Source organism: Miniopterus schreibersii (assembly GCF_964146895.1).
Source record: "Miniopterus schreibersii genome assembly, chromosome: 3".
NCBI lineage: Eukaryota > Metazoa > Chordata > Mammalia > Chiroptera > Miniopteridae > Miniopterus > Miniopterus schreibersii.
The window spans coordinates 83,181,006-83,207,541 of NC_138103.1; the positions used below are offsets into that span (position 1 = coordinate 83,181,006).

At 39.4% G+C, this 26,536-nt stretch overlaps 1 protein-coding gene across 3 annotated transcripts in view; it reads right to left on the reverse strand.

The window, feature by feature from the left end:
- Positions 1-26,536, reverse strand: part of CTNND2 (catenin delta 2) — a 688,120-nt gene that overhangs the window by 305,859 nt on the left and 355,725 nt on the right. For all 3 annotated transcript variants that reach the window (XM_081131846.1, XM_081131845.1, XM_081131844.1), the window contains 2 exons: positions 12,422-12,456; positions 11,925-12,041 (listed from right to left, as the gene is read on the reverse strand). In XM_081131846.1, coding sequence (XP_080987972.1) covers positions 11,925-12,041; positions 12,422-12,456 — 152 coding nt within the window. The remainder of the gene's footprint in view (positions 1-11,924; positions 12,042-12,421; positions 12,457-26,536) is intronic.

The window sequence follows — 26,536 nt, forward strand, 5'->3', positions numbered from 1 at the left end:
GTAATTGTTTCACAAAATTAGCTCCAGAAACGTACACATGTTCTCCATGTAGGATCTTAAGATGACAACTGAAAATCCCATTTAAAAGGGATTTCAAATAAAAATATGATTTATGCCTGGCCCACATGGCTTGTTTGGTTGAGTGGTGTCCCATGCACCGGGAGGTCACTGGTTCGATTCCTGGTTAGACACATGCCCAGGTTGCTGGCTCAATCCCAGTAGGGGGTGTGCAGGAGGCAGCCCATTGATGTTTCTCTCTCATCGATGTTTCTATCTTTCTCTCCCTCTCCCTTCCTCTCTGAAATCAATAAAAACATATTAAAAAATATATATATATATGATTTATGTGCTCCTGAAATATACATCATGAAATAACCAGATTTGGTCGTATTTTATACAATCAGTCATGTATTCAATCAAGACTCAATGAAAACAAACCAAAATTCTCCATCTCATTACTTTGTTCACACATCTCAAACATAAAACCTAGATGTACTCTGACAAAAGTAATTGCAATAATGAGCAATGCATCATAATACTACAACAATGACATATCACCTGTCAAGGATGAAATAGTCAGGACAATAGACACAACACTATGTGCATTTTAGAATAATTTTTCCACTGTTCACTAGGTTTCAAATCAACAGCCTTTATTCATTCCAATTTTAGAAGGCATGGCTATAAGAATATGGAAAAAGCTAATATTATAGAACAATTCTTAATTACTTTATAATAGAAGTAAAATTTACATATAACTAACACTCGATTAGCTTTACTAACATTACTGTGCGTTGACGTAGAAAGTACCAATTTTCCATAGATTTCAAAAGCATTTATTGTTTTTGGCTTTAAATCATGATTTTTTTTCTCCAAAACTTATGGCTTTCCATCAAGTCTTGCTTGGGCTAGTGGTAAAATTAGGCTGCACTCTTGAGGACACAGTGTGTATCTGTAAAGCAATGGGGGCAATGTAAGAGTACTTCTTAGGGTGGTGGGAAGAGAGGAAGAGACTGAGACTTAAAATTCCAACCAGGGAAATGGAACCTTGCCTTCAGTGCAGTTAACTGCTCCAGAAAAACTTCAGCTATGAGGAACAGTGGGTCATAGTGTCCTCTGAGATCACAAAGAGCAGAAGACACACTCTGTATGTATACTTCCAGGACATTGACTTCTTTGATCTTTCTGAATCTTCCCCATTGTGGGACAAAGCTGAGCTCAGGTATCTGCTCAAAATGACTCAGCCTTGGGGTTAGGAAGAGGAAGTGAAATGATTTTCTGGTAAACTGATAAAACCCAAGAGAGTATGTGTCCTTGATATGACCAAGACACATTGGTCCCAGCTGGAAAGAGGGGAGAAATTCTGAGGGTACTATAGAGATGAGGGACATGAAATCTGCCACTGATCCTAGAAAGACACCTGGAGCAAAGCATCTTGAGTGTAACACCAATATTTCATTATGTTTTCAAATATATGAATTGACTACAGATCACATAGCAACCTGTGAAAAATATTGCCCTTGTATTTTTTCCCTTATTACTAGAAGTATAATTAGAGGTGTGGAGAGGTCAAGAGGTCAGCCAGTGTCACGGGCTTGGTAAAATGAAGATGGGACTTGGGTCTTCATCTCCTATCTCCAAGTCCAGAAGTTGTTGTCATTTAACATCAAAGCACTATTTAGGTCATATACACATATCAATACTTCAAGGTTGAGAAATTCATCCCTACATAGAAGTCAGCTTGTTTGCAGGAGAAATCTCTACCCCACAGGCTGTGGGACTTCCCCGAGGAACCTCCCCTTTGAGATTCCAAGTGTTGGCTCGGGGAAACATGCGGTCCACATCAGTAGGAAGGGTTGCCATGTTAATATTCTGTATGAAAGTTCAGACTCACATATAGGTGGCATTAGCACACACTACAATATATAGGCAGTTTCTCCTTAAATGAACTAGATATTTTAGGGTTTTCATAATCATGTGTACTCATTTTGTTTGCACAGGTTTAAAGAGACTTCATCTGGAATTACTAATTCTTGTCTCTTAGATGAACATCAGCTCCAGAATACAGGAACTCTTAACTAAACTACCTTCTTTGCAATAATACAGAGAAGGCCAGAGGCCTACAATGTGGCATGCCCATGTCATTATTTAGGTCACAATCGTGTCAATGGAGTGTGTGTTGCAAAAAGATCCAGCGCTAGAATTCAGCAGTCTCGGGCTCTAGTCCACCTTCAGTTTGTAAAAGCACAGATGATGATGATGATGATGACGATGATGATACCAGCTAACCTTCAGTGCACACTTCCTAAGTTCCAGGGACTGCCCTGGGCACTTTAGGTCTATTAACCCATTGCATCTTAACAAGACTCCAGTGTGGAAGGTACCATCCCCACTTATGGTGACAGACCTGGAGGTGCCACTAACTGAGACCACAGAGTTGGTGGTAGGTCTTTGTGCTGGCAAGGCAGCCTGGCTTCAGAGTGCTTGTTCTTAATCACTTCATCTTTCTGTCTACAAATTTCATCTCTGCAATTTGAGCACCTAATGAGATAATGGATGTGCAAGTGCTTAGAAAAATATAAACTGCTCTATAAATGCCAGTTATTAGTATTATTATCTAATTACTTAATTACATAGCCACATGGTCTGAGAATAATAAAACCTTGATTGGAATTTGTTTGTCCTGAAAACCTTATGACAGTACTGTCCCATATATCACTTAGTGCTTTCTTTCAATACCCCATGAGCTTTCATTTTATAAATGAGATATTCAAGGCATAGATCATTAAAATGGCCTGCTTGAAATTAAAAACAAAACCTAACAAAACCTAGTGTCAGGGCCAAGAGATAAGAAAGACCAAGTTCTCTCTGTTCTCTCAGCCTAAATTCCATTCTCTGTCAACCTCAAAACTTATTCTTTTGTTTTTTTAAATATATTTTTATTGATTTCTGAGAGAGGGAGGAAGAGAGAGAGAGAAACATCACTGATGAGAGAGAATCATTGATCTGCTGCCTCCTGCACGCCCCCTACTGGGGATCAAGCCCACAACCCGGGCATGTGCCCTGACTGGGAATTGAACCATGATCTCCTGGATCCTAGGTTGATGCTCAACCGTTGAACCATGCCAGCCAGGCTCAAAATTTATTCTTAAAGTGCTATTTAAATGTCACCTCCCCCATGCAGCCTACCCTGCTGTCTGATTGTCCAGGGAATATTAATCCTATACCTTCATGCTACCTTAACCCTCTGAACAGACCAGACTGAGGAATTTTAATTGTTTAGCAGAGGGATTTTGTACAGTATTACACATCTAGAAGGAGAGGAATAGAATGAGAGCAGAGATTCTGAACATTTATTGTGAAGACAGCAGGACTCTGTGTTTAGATACTGGAGAGACTAGGGCCAGGGCTTTGCAGTGTGGAGAAAGGAAACCTGCAGTAATTGAAGAAATCTTAACTGGGGTAAAGGCTACACTAGGAAGGGAGAGAAAGTTGCTCATTTAAGAGGTATTTTCAAAGAAAAGCTCATGGGGATTTAGTGACCAAGTAGACGGGAAGTAAAGAAGAGCCAAAAATGACTGGACACTTTTCAGCTGACCACTGGAAGGATAATATTACCGCCAACACTCCGATGGGTGCCCAGGGGTTTCCCGGAGTGCAGAGCGAGTCCTTCCCTGAAAACCTAGCAGACAGTCCTGTCCTGTCACAACCAGCCACATATATTCTCTTTCTACAAGTTTTAAGGTGATTTATTGGGAGTTGCTAATTCTAGTCTGCTTCAGTTGAACATCTGTCCAAGAATGCAACAAATATTCACTAAACGGGACTGGAAAAGCAGAAACTCCCACATGTGGCCTTCCCAAGGGAAAGATTGGCAGGAGGTGTGTGTGTTGACAACTCCGTATTTTGGGGAAGGATGGGCTTCATTTTTAAATTACTTGGAGGAGATGGTGGGAATTTATGTAGTTAGATACCTCCTCTGGGCTTGATTTTAATATTGGCTCTAACATAATGTGACAAACTTAATCTTTCTAGGACTTAAACAGTTTCCAAGATCAAAGTTTGGTTACGTGTAAATGAAATTTTAGGACAGAGTTGTAACTCTCAAAGTCATCAGTATTGGAAGCTGAAGCCACATGAATAAAAAACTAGGTCTCTAAAGGGTAGTTATCAATTTAATTCCAAGGGAGCATTTTCCCATTAAAAGAAAAGTGTTATTAACAAGAATGTACTAAAATAAACAGCTACGAGAGCTGGGCAAGCTCTGGAACAGGTGCGCATGGGTGTCCTGTGAGCCTGTTAAGTCAGGACAGTCACAGGAAAATCAACCTACAAATTGAGACAGGCGCACTGAGAACTGGACACCTGACAGTGGCAGCTTCCTTTAGACTTACCTTTGTCAGGAAGTTTAGAAACATTCCATAATTACTCTTAGGTTAAATTGATTCTTTCAAAATGATATAAAATTTTTATGTAGCTCTTGAAAAATAGTGCCAATAAGATTCACATGTATCTGTAACAGGCAGAATCTGCGTTCATTCCCACCCTCTTGCTATCAATCCTTTGTGGAAGATTAAGAATGATTTGGAGGTTAAGCGTTACTTTATTTTAAATGAGAGTAAATTGTTAGAGCAAGATCAAATAAAGTGAAAGGGAAATCTTTTCATACAAAGTATTAAGTGAGAATAAAGGAAAGAGGGGGTGGAAATTATATATATATATATATATATATATATATATATATATGTACAAAAGAGCTGTTATAAATGACAAAATCAATGAGAAAAACTGCCAATTCTTTGGAAGATTATCAAATTGATTTAAATCAAGCTCAAAGCACTTTAGTCATATCTAACTGCAAGTGAACTCTAAGGAGTAAAAATATTGACTTTTGTTTAAATTACCTTACTAATAAGTTTCATTTATAGCAGCAGTTTCTTCTTTCTTGGTTTTGGATGAACCTGTCAATTTACAAACTTACTGGGAATAAAAAGTAGCTAGTGGTGATAAACTGGTTCTTTTCTCTTAATCTTCATTAGTACCTTAAAAAGCTCATAATGTGAGTTTTGCTGAGGAGTTCCCTGAAAACAGTGGTTGAACCATCTACCATTTCTAAAATTAACTAAGGGAAAAGCTTGTTATGCCAAGAACCTTAGAGCGATGGGGTTGTTCTATGGGCAGGTGTGATTTTAAACTTCATTTCTAAACTAAGTCTCTCCCTAGAATATTGATTTCATGTGGTCAGCTGCTTTCAATGTATAATGCTTTATTGAAAATTAAAACTGTAATGGTCCCAGAAATAGAGTTTTAAAAACTGATTCAGATTCAACCAATGCTATTGGCTTAATTAGTTTGCTTTTTCAAGTTTGACTGTACATGGAAAATTGAGCATTGGTAAAGCGTTCACACTATGCAATAACTTAGCTCTTTACATCTGTGTACAATGGAGGGACGTGAGCAGAAACTAAAATTCAACTGTACCTCTTTAGCTTAAAATGTACAGTTCAAGAATGTTTTGTGCATGGGATCTGACATGACATATATGACATGTATGATCATAGAATGGTATTTTTTATAGCTCGATCCAATCTCTAAGTGTATCCTTATAAAGGTTTATATTCATATGACTTAAAAAAAGGAATGTAGCACAGAGACAAAAAGCATTATATGTATTTCTTTATAAATTAATAGTCAAAAGAAAATAGGTTCCTATTTCTCATTATCAATAATTATGTAAAGAAATGAAAATTAATACAAATAAATTTAGAAGAAAGCTAAATTTAAAATCTATCTCCTGAAAATGCTGTAATTTATTAAGAAACTATGCCAGCATTAAGACCAGCCTTTGATTTGCCAGAACTCTCTTCTCCGACACTGCACGGCTTGCCTGTGCCATTTACTCAGGCCCCTGATCAAACCCCTGTCTCAGTGGGAGGCTTCCTGGCCCTCTGACCATTCTCTCAAAACCAGAGAGGTTCTCAAACTTTCCTGTCTCATAAGCTTTCACACTCTTAAAAATTACTGAGCTTTTATTTCTATGGCTGATATAGAATGCTGTTTACTGTATTGAAACTGGGAAATATTGAAGACGAGAGCTACACTGACCAGGCTCCACGAGCCATCAGAGCAATGACCCCATCACTCCCCATGGAGCCCTCGTCCTGGGACACCCCCATCTCACCCCACGCTCGCTGGGGACCAGCATGGTAAGGCAAATGCTGCAGGATCACTGTGAAAACTGGTACCTTCCAGAGCCCCTGAAAGGGTCTCAGGGACCCCCAGGATTCCCAAGTACACTCGGCGAACCCTATCCCGCCCCTTCCCTGCTTTGCCACTGCTTGTCGGGCTCATCTACTTGAACTTACAGTATTTAGGCGGCTTGATCTCAGACTTTTCTGACTGGATGGTAAACGCCACAAGGCAGAGGCTCCTGTGCCGCTGTTAATAAGTGCTTAGTACATATAGGTAAAAAATGAATGACTACAGCACCACCTCTGCCTATAATGACATAATAAAACCCCAGTATATTAAGATTTGATCACATCAGTAGCTGTTGAAGTGACTTATTGCTTGATAAGAGGCAGTTTCAGTGTTTTAACTTCTGGGGGATCCCACAACACGTCTCCATAAGGTGAAGAGCGATGTTTTTAATGAGACGCCACACTGCTCTCTCTTGCTTGGGGAACAGATAAGGAGCGCCTGGTCGATTATGTCTTTGTCTATCCCTTCTGTTCCCAGGTGTGCTGAGCTGGCGACCTCTTTGGAGAAGGTATAACATGCTTCTTAAACATCTATGTGTTAGAAGAAAATCAAAGAAAAGGAAATGGAACATTAGCTAAAAACACAGGCAGTGAGAGTATCTGGAAAGAAAGATAATCGCAGGTCCCTGGAGGACCGAATGACACCCTGAGCGACACCTGGGTGTTTTTTCTTGACTTTTGTTCACACCTTCCACTTCTGCAGCTGCTAACTCCCCACTGGTTCTAGAAAACCAAAGGCAGTGGCAGAAGTGGGTGTGAGCGAATCTGGTATCTATAGACACTGGACTCATTTGCTATCTAAAGACAATTTTAGACTTGGAACAATAACCAACTTCTGGAAAGGGGACGGTCTCATTAGTATTTCAAAACTGGGACCAAAAGGAATATGATGACGTGATTTCACTGGGAATGGGCCATCTGACGATGAATTCTCCTAACCTGAATAAATGCTTCTAGTAAATGACTCAGGGTCTCCAGAGCCCTGGTGACGGCTCTCACCAGGTCAAGTGAGGGGAGCAGTAGGACTTGAATCCAAGTCTTCTGGCTCCAAGGGAAGGAGAGGCTACCTTGTACCCCCACCCAGAAGCTCTCCACCCTGTCAGGTCTAAGTAAGGACCTAGTTGCCACCACAGTAGAAAATCTAACAAGTCAGTCCTCTTTCCCTGAGCATGAGATCAATATTGTAAGTGACACGATGAATATATTTCTCATTTTGATTTGCTTAATTATTATAAAAACCTCACCCTCCTAAACCACTTCTGCATCCTTTGATGCCAGGCTTCCTAGGAATTACACAAATATTCACTTAACAAGGATGTCTCTCACCTTTATTTTATTAAGTAAAATATATATGGAATTATATTTAAAGCATTTTGATAACCTGATCTCTCAACAATTCTCTAGCCACACAGAATTAAGTATATTCACAGTGACTAAATGAAAATGAATGACTGTAAATCAAGAGTAAATAATATATTCACTTTGTCAAACTGCTTATGATCGTTTTATTTGGATTTCATCTGCTCAGGATGGTACCTTATATGATTGATTCTTGATTTTTTAAAATATATTCTGATTTGAAAACTCAGAAAGAGATAACATTCCTTTCTTTGCCATAACATTCAGAATATATTAAGCTCCTAAAATTTTCTTGCCACCGGATGCTGGAATTTTCTAGAATATGGTGGAACTTCAATTTATTACAGAAAGAAATAATTACTATTTCAAAATATAATATTTAAATCAATTATCAATCTCTATAAACATATAAGTCCTTTCCCCCCAAGTTGTCCATTCTATTTCTGATTTTGACTGACATATTTTTGTTAATTTGGGGCTAAGATATAATCACCCTCATCTCTGAGTTTATTTCTCCAAGGATGCATGGATTAAATAGGGTACTTTGTCCACAGCAGTTAGGGTCAAGCTGTATATTATCTGAGGTGCTAATGGCCCCGAGCTTCTGTCAGTAACTTTTTTTTCCCCAGCAAAGCAACAGCAATTCTCCGAGTGACCCTGTGACACATATTTGCTAGAATTGAAATTACACAGCCAGCAGTCACAAACTAGTGGCGGGTGGCTACGGTTGTATACATGATTTACATACTGTTTAGGATGGCACTTTTTAAAAAATGCCACGTGTTGGAGAACACTGGTAACTGCATGGCACTGCAGTAAGTACAGTACGACAGTTATCCCCAGCCTAAGGGACAAGAAGATGGGTTGACTAAGACCCAGATTTTATTTTAATCAGATCTTGGAAAGAAAAATAACAAAAGCTTTCAAACACAACAAATTAAATGCCCTATATCCCCCTGTATTCTTTTTTTAAATTTTATTTTAAATATACCTTTATTGATTTCAGAGAGAGGAAAGGAGAGGGAGAGAGAGAGAGAAACATCAATGATGAGAGAGTCACTGATGGAGCCCGCAACCCGGGCATGTGCCTGACCGGGAATCGAACCCTGATCGCTTGGATCCTAGGTCAATGCTCAACCTCCGAGCCACGCCCGGCCGGGCCCCCTGTATTCTTAGGGGTGGAGATCGGTTGGCATTTAGAGCTTTTTCAAGCTGTATTTGGTGCTGTCGTCTCTTGTGAGTTAGGACTAGGAGGCGGGCTCTCAAGGGCAGCGTGCCAGGTCCAATTTCACAGCAGCTATTTCATGTCTGTTCTAGCTAATGAATCCATTGATTGAATAATCAGGAAATCAAGGGACTAGCAGAATCTGATGGGCTCGTGATAATTAGATGAACTGTGTCAAAGAGCCACTACATATCTGTGTGCTGAATTTATATATCAAGGCTATAAACACGGTATCGCATCCTAATTTTTAGTAGAATGTTGTGATTATTGCCTCCCCCCCCCGCCCATTCATTCTCTGCTCTTTACCCCACAGAGAGTGTATCACAAGGTTCCCTGGGATGTGTTTTATGACTGGACTTGGCCACTGGCCGTCACGAAAAGGACATGAGAGGCGGGAGGAGAGAGAGACTTTAGACACATGCCTCTGCTCCTGCCAGGCCTCTTGGCTCTGCTGGTATCTTCCCTACACTTTTCCTTCAGGACTGAGGGTGGCAAGGGCTTGTCTGTTGCTGTTCCCTGGGTACCTCAGCAGGCACTGTTTGTTCCCTTAATCATGCCCACTCCTTTGTAAATGGTACCTTAATTAAATTTTCTCCCGTTCAATTCTTTTGGGTAGAAATCTATTTCCATTCTGAACCAACCCAGATACAAACAACTGGGATTTTATTTTATAAGTACTTAAAATTAGCAACAGTTAATCCCAAAAATGTTAGTTACTTACTCGATACTTTAAAATTAATTTCCTAAATTTTACTCTATTAATTCTTCTCAAACTGACTCTGAAAGGTTATGAACAAATATTTCTTATGGACAACAATCTTTCGCATTTCACTGTGGTTCAGATCCTTTGGCGTCAAACTTTTAGGTGGCACTTTCATCACCTGCTGTTTTCTTTCGCTGCTACTGTTGATGGTTTTGCCTTCTTTCTCTATCTTCAAACAAGGAAGCACAGGCTTATAAAAAGGACAATCAACGAAAATCCTAGGAGTCCTCAGACAGGTAACCTAGTACATAATAACACAACTAATCTTTCTGAAAAACAAAAATTCAGCAGTAACCCGATTCTGATTCAGCAGGTCCAAAATCCTGTTTCTTAATTTGAATATGATTATATTTTTGCTTATTTTTTTATTATTTACTTCTAATTTTACTGAATTATTATTTAAAAATGTGGCCTTTCTACACTTTTTAGTTTTTAGGATTGTCTTTACCGTGTGGTAGAAGATCAATTTTTGTAAGTATTCCTTGGACATACATAACAAATATATATTATCACTCAACGAATATGTTTTTAAATTTATTTAATACATTAATTTGTTAATTACTTATTCCAAATTTCTGTGGCTTTTTCCTCTAGTAGTCAGCCTGATTCTGATTAACATGCATTGAAATATTCACAATATTTTCATCAACTTTTTAATAATTTTTAAAATCGTTTGTTTTATTATGCATAGGCCATGTAGTTTGGTGCATACATGTTCACTAGATTTTAGTATGAGTTTATCACATCTTTGTAAGTTCTGTTACTATATAGTTCCTTTTTGACCATGCTTAGTGCTTCCGCATGGAATTCCAATTCACCTCACCTTTCCCTCCCACCCCCACTCGCTCTGTTCCTCATATTAGCTGTCGCCCATGTGCCTATTCCTTTAATTTCAACATTTACTTCACCGATATTAGTGTCTCATAAGCATCACATCACTATTTTATCTTTGTTTACTACAAACTTGAGTTTTCATTGTTTTCAAAGAAGAATCCATTGTGCCTTCTTGCAGAGCTAGATTGGTAGAGCTGATCGTTAACCTGTTTGCCTCTCCTTTTACTCCTCCTTATTTTTTCTATATTTTCCACGTATTAAAAGTTATCCCCCTTCCTAACCTCATAATCAATTATGTGTATTATTATGTCAAAAATGATATCCAATATTATACCCCCACTCAAGACACTATTTTATCTCTGTTTTCCCTACTCTCTAATAAAGGGAGAGTTGAATACATGTATGTCAAACAGTAATTAAATATAGTTCTACCCCATAAGAGAAACATATTTATTGACTCAGAGAGAAGAGGTAACAACCCTACTTTTTAAAGTATAAAATAGAGAGATCAAGGATATTACAAATCATGCGTCTTACTTTAGGAGTTTTACTGAGGGGGTGCATATGGATGTAAATAAATCTGGATATTCATGATGATACTACCCTACGAGTAGTGGTATTATAAAGATTATAGAGAAAATAGCCTAATATGTAAATTAAATGGTTTCAAGATCAGTATATTATTTTATTCTCATATCTTCCTTTTCTATAGCAAACTTGGTGAGTATTCAAGGAAATTTTATTTTTATAAGTGAAGGAATAAATGCTCCACTGATTTCTAATGTAGAAATTATCAAGATAATGCATGTTTTAATGATTTAATTTTTTAGCTTTTTATGGGATTTCATTGAAATAAATCAAGAAAATTTTGTGATTTATTGAAGTGAGGCTCATTTCAACTCAGCACTTTTAAGTCTCATCCACTCTGGTTGAAAAATATGTAATTAAGTGGAGGTAAAGAAATCCTTAAATGCTCTTTTGAGATTAAGATAGCAATATGAGATTGCTAAATATAGAAGTGTAAAAGGTTTTTGCATAGTACTATAATGGCACTAAATAGTACCGCATATATTACATCAATGTCTCCCACTTTGTTACATAATTGCCGTACTGTTTAAAATTTCTGCCAACAATAGTGAACATGAGTAAAGCATTGCCAATTAATTTTAAAGTAGACATTGTGTTGATTAAAAACATATATGATGTGTTCATACAATGTGCTCGTATGATGCCAAAAAGGATATCAGAGAATTGGTAAAAAATTTAAATGCCAATTACTGATTTAAGAGCGTTTACAATCTAATGTGAGTTGGGGAGGGGAAATGCAGGAAGGGAGCAGATGAGAGTGGAGCTAAATGGGTAAAACAAGTATAAACATATCGAGAAGTCTTATTAGATATCTCTCATGATATTAATTATATCAGAAAAATAATGGCATAATACTCTTTTAATTGTCTTCAGGTATCATGGTCACGTGACTTACTTTCACCTGTTGAGTAATCCTGTGGGTCAAGTATTCCTGATTCCTGCAGGGATCTAATACAGGAGTCCACCAGCTCCAGGCCTGTTGTGAGTTCATCTTCGATATCTTTTTGACCATCTGAAATTACAGTATTTTAAAGTGTAAACAAACATGTAATAATGTTAGTATTAAAGCTTAAAGCACTTACTTAAAAATCAAAAGTCTCCTAACCTAACATAGGACCTCTATGAAGTTCTCACTAGAAATCTCAGTGTAATCTTCAGTCCACCAGTATTAAACGCTAAGGCCAGCCAATTCCATGTATCCATGAAGAACCCAAAGTGACTAGGAGATCGTGAGAACTTAACTCCCATGAAATTGTGAGCTTTCACAACAACTTCACTAAATTTGAGTGTCATGGTGTTGTCATACTCATTTTCATAAGTCTCTAAACTTCACGAGGAAATTAATCTATAGAGATACATGTAGTAAGTGTTCATCAAGAAGCCGTACTTTACCTTGTGATTGCCAGTGAAACTGCTCTTCTGCTGAACTGTAAAAAAGAGAATACATAGGTATAATGCATCGATTAGAAACGAAGGGAACCTAGACCACAAGACACAAAGGCACGTTAGGGTAGTAATGGTGGCTCCATTAAAGGTACTTCCTTTCATTTCTTACTGAGAAGAGAGACCCCATTGTGATACAATCTTAACTTTAATCCATTTGATGTTATACATGGGCATTGTCCAGTAAATTTCAGAAGAACAGCTCAAGTTTTACAAAGACGAACCTATTACAGTTGTTCCTTATAATAGTTTCACATACATGCAGTGCTACCCAATTTTAGTTCTTTTAAAATATAAGTCTGAATTGTTTCAAGTAGACCTTGTGAGGTAGTCTAAGAAAGAAATAACTTTCCCTTTTTTCATTACAAAGAAGATACAATGAACCTATACCTTCTTCTAGACATATCAGATGAGCTATTCCTTTCAGTTGATTATTATGGCTGACATTAAGTAATTAAAATTTATAACACTTTACCACCATTGAACATACAGGTCCCAAATTCTCACTTTATACATTCATCTTATAAAATGATCCTAGCAGAAAGGCTTGTTTATATACATGATATGCCAAAGATATTGTGCAGAGTGCATCTATGTAGGCAACATAGATTCACTTTGAATGATTAAGGATACAAATAAATTTAAAGTGTCTAAATAAAAACAATTTTCATTATACGTGCAAATACTTCTGATATTCCCTTTTTAATATGTTAATAATTAAGAAATCTAGATGCCAATTGTTGACAGGCATCACTTTCAGAATGATTTTCTACACTTATTTCACTGCATCTTTGACTGTGATCAAGTAGCTTCTATGAATAGCTCATCAGTTTCACAACAGCAAGAGGGTTTTATAACTCTAACCTATACCTTAGAGATGGCTTCTGAATACATTTACAGGGGAAAAGGGAATTCTAGTATAAATCAGCATTCAGAAAAGCCATGATTGATACACATGAATACAAGAGTAGTCCCTTAAGAAACATATGACTTTTACAGGGTATCTTGCTCTGATGCCAATACATTTGAGCAAACTTGAAAATGGTTTTTCAGTGATGAGAGCTACATGAAATGATAACATTACAAATTCAGTCCAACGCAAATTTTTCTCGCATCAAAAAGACGTAGCATTATATAGCAGTAATATCTAACTACAAAATTTTGCACTAAAAACAGAAATGTAATCCTATAATCAATATTTTTAAAACTGCAGAGCATGTTCATTTAATAAGTGGTGTTAATATAGAAATAGAAAATGCTTTCATATCTGTAGCAGGTGTAATGTTGTCCCTCTCCCCAAAAAGATATGTCCACATCAAATCCCTAGAAACTGAGGATTGTTATTGGAAAAAAGGATTTTCCAGATGTAATTAAAGATCTTCAGGTGAGATAGCCCTAAATCCAATGATAAGTGTCCTTATGAGAGACAGAAGAGGAGAGAGACCCAGGGGAGGCCGTGGGGGGATGGAAGCAGAGGCTGGAGTTACGCCTCCACAGCCAAGGAATGCCTGGGGCCCTTGGGACCTTGAAGAGGTAAGAAAGGATCCAGCCCTGGAGCCTTCATAGCACTCACAGTCCTATCGACATACCTTGACTTTGAACATCTGGCCTCCCAAACTGGGACAAAATGTTTCTTTTTTCTTAGGCCACTCAACTGTGGTAATTTGTTATGGTGGCCCCAGAAGACTGACCCAATATTTTCCTGATACGATCTGTTATATCCTTCAGGATTTACTACTATGTTCCTCTTACCAGTACAACCCTTTACTGAGTCCTTACTGTATGCCAGGGCTCTGCTAATTCACAACAATCACACATTTATTTTGGTAGATGGAGAATTAACAGGCTTATTGATGCTGAATAACTTGGCCACACAGATCATAAGGAACTCGTTAGGGGATTAAAGGAATCTGCTCAACTCCAAAGCTCACATTCCTACCTCCCAGTCTAAATCTACGGAGGGAGACACACTAAGGTTACTTCCCACCCGAAGCAGTGAGAGTGCACAAGTCACTGCACGCTCCCCCCAGGGCTCACCAAAGGCCCCGCTCCTCTCCTCGCGGGCACAATGAAGACCACGCTTCCCGCCCCCTGGCACAGAGATGGGTCATGGGAACGTCTGTGAGCAGGGCCAAGTGTCACCTCCTGCCCCCGGCAGGGAAAGGCAGGAATGAGACCCTCATGCTCCTACTCCTTGTGAAGACCTGTGCTGAGAGGGGTCCCCGAGGAAGAAAGATTTCTGCCAACGCAGACAAGACAAAGCACGGGGAAGGAACAGGCCGCTGTGTGTGAAAGCCAGTGCTGGAGGGTTGCTGGTTTCCATAGAATAAGTGTCACACTGAGTAATACAAATATGTGCAACTATTTGAGTTCATAAGGCATCTCCTGTTCTCTCTTTTCACATCCACACACAGAACTGGGAGGAGATGTCCTGGTCACTCCAGCACAGATCAGGTGGCACCATAGCTGCGCCCATCCTTTGAGATGTAGCCTCATCTATAATAATGGGCGATTTCACTTGCAGGGCTACACATGGCACTGTTACATAACACTTACTTTCTGTTCATCTCTTTCAAAGGTGGTTCTATTTTATGATGCAACAGAAGCAAGAAGAAACATTTTTATTACGATTGAAAAAATACCACTGGCAGTTACTATGAAACTATCCTCTCAGAGCAGAAGTGCCTTCCTTTGGGGCAAAGAACATTAATCACTTAAATGGCTTCTTGATTCCTTTAGTACAGTTAAAACGCATTAAAAATATGAATGATTGCAGAAAACGGAAGTCCCAAGAGAAACCTGGTTTGGACTTTATTTCCTCTGAACGCACACTTTACTCTCTCTGTGAGGGGATTGTGTGCAATTGCATATTTTATGTGTTAATTCCATCTCTTAAAAACTGCTCTGAGGTGGATGATTTTTTAAAAAGCAAACAGACTATTTATTCATTCGATAAACATGGATTATGCCTGTGTCTCCAGCACTCTTATTTCAGATATTTAGGAATTACTCATGGGGAACTTTCTCCCAATAATATAATTCAATTTAATATAACATAAAAGTCATCTTTTAAAGCTGTTGTAACTACACCCATGTTCAATTTCAGGAAATAAAGTTGGCTTCCATTACCAAAATGCTATTTATTGAAATAGAAAACATTGAAAGGAAAAATATAAATGCAATTTAGATCATTCCAAATGTATTTAACCATAGCTATGCGTAAGTTCCTGAACCCAATTATCATGAGAAAAATGTATAACAAAGACTATCACAAGTACCATTTAACCTTTAAACATATACCTAAATATGTACATAAATCAGTGATGTTAGGAAAGAGTTTAAAAAACAATATCCAGAAAGGACCAATTTTAATAGCTAACGCTTATATAGCTCTCACTTTATACCAGGCAATATTCTAACAGATTTATAGTTGATCTTCATGCCAAAACTTTTCAGAGAAGTAATACTTTCCAATTTTACAGATAATGAAATTGAGGTAACAACAGGTTAAGCACCTTGCTGGAGGTTGTACAGCCAGCAAGTAGTAGAGCCAGGATTATGACCCTGGCCATCTGGTACTAAGGTCACATTCTGAACTGTCATTCTATCCACACATTTGGCTGCATCAAAATTAAACTCCTTTGTGATAAAAACTAAAACATAAACACCAGAAACCAAGTTGTAAAACAAGTCACATCCTAGGAGAAGATATCTGCATTGCATATATTATGCAAAGGGTTAGTTTCCAGAACATATAAATAGCTCCTACAAATCAATGAGATCGAGATTAAAAGCCCAAATAGAAGAGAGGTCAACAAATATATGTATAGTTGAAGCATAGTAGAAAAAAAATCAAGAATGTATGGCTACCAAACACATTCGAAGATACTGAACCCTATTAGGAACTAGAGGAAGAAAAACTAAACAAAAGATACCTCTTTATACTCTACAGGCTGTCAAACAATCAGAAAGCCTGACAGTACTCAGTGTCAGGGACGAGTTGGGAAATAAGGTTGTCTGTGGGGGAGCAAATTAGTGCAACCCTTGGGTGAGCTATGGGACAACGCCCGGTAATGTCTCAACCACCCCGCAGTCTGCTTCGAGGTCGAGCCTCCAGGGAAACCCATGTGCCTGTGCCCGGGAGACTGCACAGGGCTGTTCATGCCACCGTGGCCACAGCAACAAAACAGTGGAGGCAATCTAAGTGATCATCAATATGGGAACCAAAAACTGTACTCATATGACTACCTATCAGGTATGACATGCATGTAGATTAAATACTATTCATCAGTTAAAATAAGTTAGCCAGTTACTGCGCATACATCAACACAGGTAATTCTCAGAAACATAATATAGAGCAGAAAGTGCAAAGTGCACATAAGACATGTGCTGCCCGAACAAAGAAGGGTTACGAGCATATGGACTAAAAAGACACACCCACGTTCACGACGGTGGTGGCCTCTGAGGGAGGCAAAGAGAAAGGAGTGTGAGGAGGGGTGAAAAGGAAATTTCACTGTGTATCTACTGTGAAAAGTTAGGATGATGTATTGTAGAATTTGTATAATAGAAACCAAAATAATTTTATTAACCAACGTCACCCCAATACATGTAATAAAAAAGCAGGACAAAATGTTAACATTAATTTAAGAATACTTTGGATACCTGGAACACAAATATTATGATTCTTACACTTAAAAACACATTTAGTTAAAGGCTTAGATAAATCTTTGATTCAGTTTTACGCAACAGTCTCATCATTGTTAGAATCAGTCATCGCTGAAATTGAGATGATGCAAAACAATTCTGAAATATATAACATATCTATATATGTGATTTAGAGATATAATTATTTTTCCTCCATTTTGTACGTGAGAAAAGCGACACTATCACTTTTACTGCGTTTCCAGTTTGACAGCCTTGAACATCCTAAGTAATCCACCCACCAAAGGCTTTCAAGTTCTGAGCAGGACGAGGGGCGGGGGGCAGGGGCTACTTTAAACCGGAGAATAACCTTTGATTTAGGTGTGAATTTCACCCTCATCCTTTCCAGCATGACAGTCTCCTCACCCACCTCCAGGCCATTTTTAATAGAAATATATATAGGAAAGTTCAGAGAGTTTCTTAAGGTCAAAAAAGGCACAAAAACACACAATTTTTATAGCTATTTGTTATGAACCCGCTCAAATATATTTTACTTCCTTTTTCAACTTTTTCATGCCCAAAGCATCAATCCCCACACTGTGTCATGTGGGGTACGACTGCTCACAGTTATCTTTCAACATGAAATAAAGGTAAGGGACTCTTGAGTAGTTTTTGCTAGTTTGCTTTTAAGTTGAGCAACGCACCTGAAACCTAAGCCGGAGGAACTATTGTGAAGTACTGTGCCTCTGAGCTGATGTTTGATTCCAGCCTACAGGAACAAAAAACCTAGTGTTTATGATGTCCACGTGACCCCAAATTGTATTCGGACATAAAGTGTTTTTTAGGATACGGTTTTGCATACAGCCACATCACACGATAGGCATCGGTCACAGAATAAAATGCCCTTGGTCAAAAGTCCCAAACACCGTGCAAATGTAACATATTCAGTAACAACCGTGAGAGTGGCGTGCGTGGGGCTGCGCTTCAGGCTGTGGCTGCCCTTGAACGTGAGCGCGGTGTCCTGTCCCTAGCGCGGGCCGGGAGAGCCCTGCCTCCTCCAGCACCTCCCGCGGGACTGGTCCCCTGCCGCCCACTGCCTGTGGCACCGCAGATACCTACAGAGACATTTCTACACGGATGCTGTAATATTTCTACCACAAAGTTAGGCCCTTCCTCCCTCCCTTCCTCCCTTCTTTCCTTCCTTCCTTCCTTCCTTCCTTCCTTCCTTCCTTCCTCCCTCCCTCCCTCCCTCCCTCCCTTCTGAGGTGATACATCTTTCTACTTGAACTATTTTCATCAAAAATATAATTTTACAGCTATTATAAAAATGTTGACAGGGCGACAGTGGACAGCGACAGCGATAGCACAAAGCTCCAAAACTGGGAGACGCTGTGCAGTGGGGAAGCGTGTGGGCCTGGGAGTCAGGCGCCGAGGCTGGAGGCCGGCTCTGCTTCTTGCAGTCTAGGCCCCTTTGGGAAAGCTACTGTAATTCTGGTCCTCAGTGCAGACACTGGAGGTTTAAATAAGTTATTTTATATCAAGTAACTTATCAGGCTTTCAGGGCCTGGCACATTCTGACCAAGTGTGGAAGCAATTATTACATATTGTTAAATGGTTTATATGGCTTATAGGTTACGCTTATTCTAACCTATTCCATCCCTTGGAATACACTGAGGCCACTGTGGGAGGGACAAAAGGGGACAGACATGGAGAAATGGGAACAGTGGACCTTAAGAAAATACCCCGGTATGGTGGGATCTATGGCTAGTCTGTTGGTCACAACCAGTCCTGGAGAAAATGGTAAAACAGTTACCATAAACTCTTGGTGACAGCTCCCTGTGGCTTTTCACATACAAAGCAGAGAGACATAGAGCCAGCTGCCTGGGACTTGCAATCCAGTAGGGGCATGGCTAAGAAAGGCCACGGAACTAGAGGATCATGGCATGAAGCGGTGTGTTCAAGACGTTACTGCACACTGGGCCATGGTACCTTGAGCACATCACATACTCTCTCTAGGCCTCAGTTTCCCCATTTTAAAAATGAGGATATTAGTACAATCCCCCCTGGGTATCATGTGAAAGTTAAGTGCGTAATGTATGTAAAACCCAAACATCAGTGCTGGGAACATATGAGGTTTGAAAGGAAAAAAAGTCAGAGCTTTCGTTATCACAGGCAGAGGAACAGAGGCCTGAGAGAGCAGCCAGCTCGTAGGACTGAAAGTCCAAAAGGTCAACAGCATGGAATTAATTCACCGTATTATATATGAAATTTAATTCCCATGTTATATCTCCCTCTGTAGTTTTCTGGGAGACTTCTCATGCATGGGCTAGGTATTCTTTTTTTAACTGCTTATACAGTACCCCAGAATTTTATGGCAGTTGAAGCAATGTTTCTGAACGCCGGCCACATTAGACAATAAATGCCAAAATATCTTTGCCTGTGTTTGGGGCCAATAAATATTATCACGAAAATATGTTACAGGCTTCACAGAATTGAAATTGTCTATTTTCCCACACTAAACTGGGGAAGAAAAAAAAGACTGTCTGTGATTTTCAAAGAAAGATGATTTCCTTTTAAAGCATACGTTTTCTAATCAGTCCTACACAGGATGCTTCTCCTTGCAACTGCTATGGGTCTTGCCTTAGTAAAACCTTAAAGACCACTTGCTATTTTCAAAACCTTGGAAGAAAATAAATCAGACCGAAATTGCTATTATGAATTTTCTTTTTAGTTTGAGGCAGAGGAAATTCACATTCTAAACTAATTTTGTTGGAGTTGGACAAATTATCCAGGCAACTGATACCGCAGAGAGGTACGGGCTCCCCCGCCGTAGCCTGGACACACACGGTGCCAATGTTTATCACAGAACACGCCACACCGTCAGGTTTGTGAGCTGGCCAGCTAGAGCTGAACAAGGTAGAGTGAGCATGAATTCTGTTTTGTTTTCGCTCCTTCAAAATACATACTCCAGTTTCCAGCAAACAAAGAATTAAGCCCTAGGCTCAATCACCGGAAATCTACACAAAAGCCAAGCTTAGCATGGGAAAGACGTGCATTCAAGTCTCTGCTTCAAGGGCTTTAATCGTTCTGGAGTTGATTGTACTTACATTACAAGGGACATATTATATATGAAATTTAATATCAGAAGAAGGAACAAATGGTGAATTATACATTAGAAAATTCCCATGGTATAGCTCACTCCAGTTTTCTGGGAGACTTCTCATGCATGGGCTAGGTGTTGTTTTTTTAACTGCTAATATAGTACCCTAGAATTTTACACCAGTTGAAGCAATGTTTCTGAGTGGCGGCCACATTAGTCAATAAATGCCAAAATACCTTTGTCTGTGAGCATTGCATAAATTGGAATGTGGTGAATTACAATTGCAGATGACCAGGGATACTGCTCCTCAATTGACTCCGAGATCTTACGATGTTCTGAAATGCTTTCAAACTATCAAAAATGGAATTGTTCCTAGGGTTTATGTGCCAAGTGCATTCTATATTGTTATATTAATGATTTCCACCAATGTTCATGACACCTCATGGTTAGACCTTGGATTAATCTGATCGCTTCATTCACCGATCCTGAGGCGGAGAGAGAGCTCACTGCACTTTGCAATCTGATCATCCACAGCTGATTTCTTAGGCAGGAGAAGAGCAGTTGGTGTGTTTGCTGACAGAGGTGGCATCTATATTAAGGTACTCAGATGTTCCAAGTTTCAGTCTTCTGTATTTAATATCCCAGAATTGTCCCTGTTATTATGGTCCTATCAATGAAGGGAGCTCCTTAACCTTGGAGACATCTCTGGGCAAAAAGGGATGTCAAGTTTATGTTTCCCTGGCTTCTTGTGATGATGTGTGTGTGTGCGCATGTAAGAAGCGTGTTTATGTATGTGTATGTGTGTACCTCACTCTTCTGTTCCTCTACAACACACCAATTCACTCACAGCTTTTCTTTCATCTGCTCTTGTTTCATAAGTGTGCTGTCTATTATGGTATTGAATTTGACTGAAATTGATACGATTTTATTAATATAAGTGAAGCTGACACCTCATAGATAGTTAATGGAAATTTATGCAAATATCCATTTCTGTTTCAAAGGAAAGAGAAAACTGATCTTTTGATTTGTGACTTTGAATACTAACAAATGATTTTAAAAATAAATTTCAATTTTAGTGTCCTTATAGAGCAGAAACCATGCAATATTCACAAACAATTCTCATGGTATTATATATCTTCACTGCCTTCTGAGCAGTAGCGGTTTATAAACAATTTGAAGGTTCAGTTTAAATGTTTAATGGGTGCCCAAATGTTCATAGCAGTCTATTCCTAATTGCCAACAACCAGAAAAAGCAAATGTCTTGCAATAGGTGAATGGTTAAATAAGCTGATACCTCCATGTGAGGGAGTCGTATGCAGCAATAAAGAGAAATGAATTATTGACATATGCAACAAGCAACAACGTGGAGGGATCTCACGGGAATTATGCTGACTGCAAAGGATATAGAACATTCTTGAAGTAACAAAATTATAGACCTGGGGAATAGGTTAGTGGTTGCCTGGGCTTCGGGAGTGTGGGTGTGGCTATAAAGGGGTAATGTGAGGGCCTGCAGTGATGGGGCAGTCTTGCTGGGCAGGTGGTTATACAAAGCTACTTATGTGATAAAATTGCATAGAAACACACACACACACACAAACACAAAGAAGTGCATGTAAAACTGGGGAAATCTGTGGATTGTGGATTGTTGATTGTACTAATGTCGATTTCCTGAGTTTGATATTGTACAAAATATTTATGCCTGATGTTTCCATTGTAACAATTGGGAGAAGTTACAGCAGGTTATAGGAAACTTCTCCAAGTATTTCATTTGGCAACTTCCTATGTATGAGTCTATAATCATTTCAAAATAAAAAGCTAAAAAAATAAGAAGGTATGGTTTGCTACGCTTTGCTTTCTTTCCCTGAACTGGTTTTCCTACATGCAATATGCCCCTCACTTATTTCCCGTAATAATTAAACTAGAATTTTTAAAAGACTGGGAATAGTAGAATAAAAGTAAAGGAAGGAATGAAAGGAGAAGGAAGGGGGGAAAAAGAAAAGAAACCAATGCTCCCTTCTAATTACCCTTTTTGTTCTACGGTCTTAACAGCTGGAGCTCAGGTGACACCACCTGGGCTCCCCGCTGCTTTGTCCTGTGAATGAAGGCATTAGCCCTGGAACATAATACACCAACCACACTGCCCCCTGCCAATCAGATGCAAGAAACTGTGGAGTTTCTGAATGAAAACTCATCCATTATATCTAAGCTCATCAGACCCCTGAATGCACTTGCATTGCCATATGTTTCCAAGGAAAATTAAACACGGTATTTTGGCTTACAGTACCAGGACAAAGTACAAGTTTTAATGCAGTCTATCTGAGTCCAGGAGACTTCACATGATATCCATTGGCTCTCTGGAAGCATGTTCATTAAAGTTATGCTTTCGCCTGGCAGATATGCTCTTGCTAATTCACAGGGGAGCTACGGCCTGGGCCATCTGCTTCCAGGACCCCTCCCCACTATCCTAACTCCTGGGAACTGGTCTACTTGATTACAACTATCTTTTTCCCCCCATATTTATTGCAGTAGAAAAATATTACATTAAAAATATCACTTTCTTTCCAACATTTAATATCTGATATTGGAAACTGAACAGCTGGGTCTGCCTCATGCTCTCCCCATCTCCCCATCGCAGGGAGGCTGTGCTTGTCCTGAAGTCCTCACTTCACGAAAAAAATGAGGATTTGAATGCGAGGCCTCACTAAACAATTATACTGCAGCCAAATGTATAAAATCATTTAAAAATCTACGAAAGAAAATATCTATGAATGTTCTTAAGATATTTAAAAGCATACCTTCTGCAAAATCACCTTGAGACCCTCAGCATCTACCCCATCCATTCTCCCTTGTAAATGTCCTTTGAAGTCTTCTCCCCGTAGTGAAGACTTGGTTGTGGTTGGAACTTTTTGTCATCTTTGGTCTGGTGACAGAAAAAGCTCTGGGTCTTGAGGACAGGAGTTCATTTTCTCCATGGACAAAGATTCCCTCCTTGATCACATTTTTGTTAGGCCCTTCTAAGTTCTCTTTTTGCTTAGGTCCAACCTCGCAGAGTCCAGTTTTAGCAAGAATCTTTCTAAGTCAGCTTAACCAGAGCCCCCCCCCCCCCCACTCCATATCTGTTAACTCTAGATATCTGATCATGTTCTTAATTCTCTATCATCCCCCAGGAGATGTCTAATCATCTTGGCTTGTCTTCAAGAATCCTGTTAAGTTGGTTTAGCCAGAATCCTCCCTTTCTCCTGATGCTTCTGCTTAGTAATTTCCCATCCACTGCCCCCACCCTGCTCCTTGGCTATAAATTCCCACTGGTCCTTGTGTTTGGAGTTGAGCCCAATCTCTCTCCCCTACTACGAAACCACATTGTAGTAGCCCCTCATGAATAAAGACTGCCTTAACGTTCTTTAACAAGTATCACTGAATAATTTTTTATCACCATCACAGCTTCATTACTGCCTGAGAGGAACGTGTACAAAGTCGTGTGCCCTCTCTCTTCTCAGAGCTCTTGTACGTACCGAGAACATTATCAGGGTGGGCTTCATGGGACGGAGACCTGTGGTTGTCCCCAAATTGCAACTGCCCCACACCTAGAGGGCCCCAAGCTTGCATGATCTACTGTTGCCATCTTGAAATTCAGTAACTCTACCTCTGAACTACTTTTGCAAGTGAAATTCAATGAGACACTGGGACATGTGCACGAGTGGAGAAGATATGCACAATATGCATGTCCTCTGTTTTTTGTCCTGCAGGACCCATGATGTACTGTGGGAGCTGAGCAAGACTCAAGGCGAGTAAGAGGTACACGTGTTATGTTTATGACAGAATAAGCAGGAGTGCTGACAGCCCACAAAAGCTATGCTTTCTCTTCAAACCAGAATTTGCTTATGGTCTAAAACTCATGAATGATATTCTATCATATCCTTTCTTACTCATGTTACTCCACTATGTTGGTCAACTACTTACGCTGGAAATGATGACCAAGAAGGAAGGGGAAAGATATGGGTACCCACAGTTCTATTTTTTTTTTTTTTCCAGTCTTTCCTTATCTTCAGTAAGGAAATGCTGGTAGAATATGTGCATATTGAGAAGTGAAATAAAAACAGTTGAGGTAGATGTGTGCAGTGTTTTCACTGTTCTGGTAAGAAGGAAATACATATGCATATATGGGTTATGGAATATGAATTGCCTAATTTCAATCTGTGTATAAGTAAATGCTCCTGTATTTGCATTTAAATCTGGCATTGCACAATATAAAGATAAATGGTGAAATCCATGTCAATAATTTAAAATTTTAATTTTTACTTACTTAGAATGACATTTTATAGTAAATGAAAATACATCGTGACAAGCCGAAAGAGAAGCCATAGAAGGAAGAAAAAGCTTTAGTATCTTTTGAGTACTTTTAATGGCACTTTCCCTGCCCCTGCCTTTTGAACAAGTTCATATTTTCATTTTGCACTGGGCATGGCAGATTTTGTAGCCAACTCTGAACTTGAGTTACATCAGCTCGCCTTTGGGAGATTAAATGATACAGTAGATGAAGGTCTCAGGCACAGAACATGGGCCAGTCCTTCCCTACCTCTCCCTGATTCACCACCCAGCAGCCTCCCACCTATTCTTCATGCCTGCAGCATTTTCTTGCTGCAGTCAGTTATCCCCCATGTCACTGAAATCAGCATCCTAAAGCAGAGATCTGATCCTGGAAACCCCCGGTTCAAGAGCCTTCGGTGGTTTCCCATTGCCTGTGAGATCAAACCCAAGCTCCTCTGCAGAGTGTGCTTGGCCTGCGAGGACCTCCTTGGCCTCCTGGAGGACCCAGTCTCTGCTGCCTGCCTGACCAGGCTGACCGAGGCTCTGCATCCTCTGAGACCCCAGAGCAGCTTTATCATCGATCAAAACATGCTATGATGGTTTATTTTTTAATATTTGTCTTTGCCAGGCTGTGAGCTACTTGGGGACAGAGACCAAACAGCATTCATCTTTGCACTGCACAGTATGAGCTCTGTGCCTAGTACTCCTGAAACATTTGTTCACGAATGAAGATCAGTGCAGTTAGCGTGAGGCAGGATTTCCAGTTCATACTGCAAATGCGACCTTTATTTATTTTGCTGAACTTTGTCTTCCTCTGAATTGCACTGTGACGAAAAGGGACAATATAGTTTTTTATTTTCAATCTGACCTAGGAACAGCTCTACTTTTTTCTACATATAATACTATTTTGTAGTAGTTTCAGCCACACAGCATGGTGGTCAGACAACTATGTGGTTTCACATACATAGGGAAAACCCATCCTTTTCAAGTAAACACTACATTTTATGCCAATATCTAGTAGTCTCTTTTTTCACACGTTAAATTCTGCTTATCCTATAGACTTGAACAAACTAATTTTCTTCCCCTTAATTAAGCCCGTTCGCTCAAGCTTCCTGCTAAACGAAACATTATTTTCACTTATAAATGTTCTATGATGTGTTCCTAGTGGTTTCTAATTGGAGACAATTAAACAAAGATAAATCAGAAGCCATCAGTGGCAGTTGTTATTAGCATGTCCCTGATCTGCTTCTGATGGCTACATGTTGGTTTAAGGCAACAGGGCAAAGCAGGACCCCAGAGGGAGCGGTGATGAAGCTCAGGAATTTCTCGGGCAGCGAGGGCATCCTTCATTTTTAATTTGTTGGTTTAATCTGGCTAGAGAGGAACTGACAAAACCCTCATCACCTAATGTGCTTAATGGTCTAAATGAAATGAGCTGATGGTGTTGGTTTAAGTCCCTATTGGACCCATTTTTAGTCACACGAGCCCCCGATAAATTACCCTAATGAGCCCTTCACACAGAAAATTTGCTACGGAAACTAGACTTTGCCATTTGTATAGATTTTCCAAAAGCATCAAAAAAGTGAAATGATTAAAGAGTCTCTGGAAAGCAGGTTATCATACCCCTCAAAACACAGGTCATTCTCATGCAAGGAGAAAATGATACCCCAACTGGAGGAGAGGTTTTCTTTCATCTCTTCTCCTATTCAGAAAGAGAAAACCAGGAAAACAAATGCAATTTTCATTTTATTTATAAGTGGTGGGGTTGATCTGCATTTTCGCTAAAAAATAAAGTGACTTTTTACTATTATGAGTTAAAATTAAACCACACACACGCACACACACAATCCCCCTCTCTCTCTGGAAAAAGAGTAAAATGTTGACATGGGGCTTAAAACAGAATAAACTGATTTCCCCAGAGTCAGGGAAGACATGCCTCTCTTGCTCTATGCATAAATAACACATACTGCTGGTTCCATGTACAGTGGAATTCTCTAACAGGCAAGACTAATCTA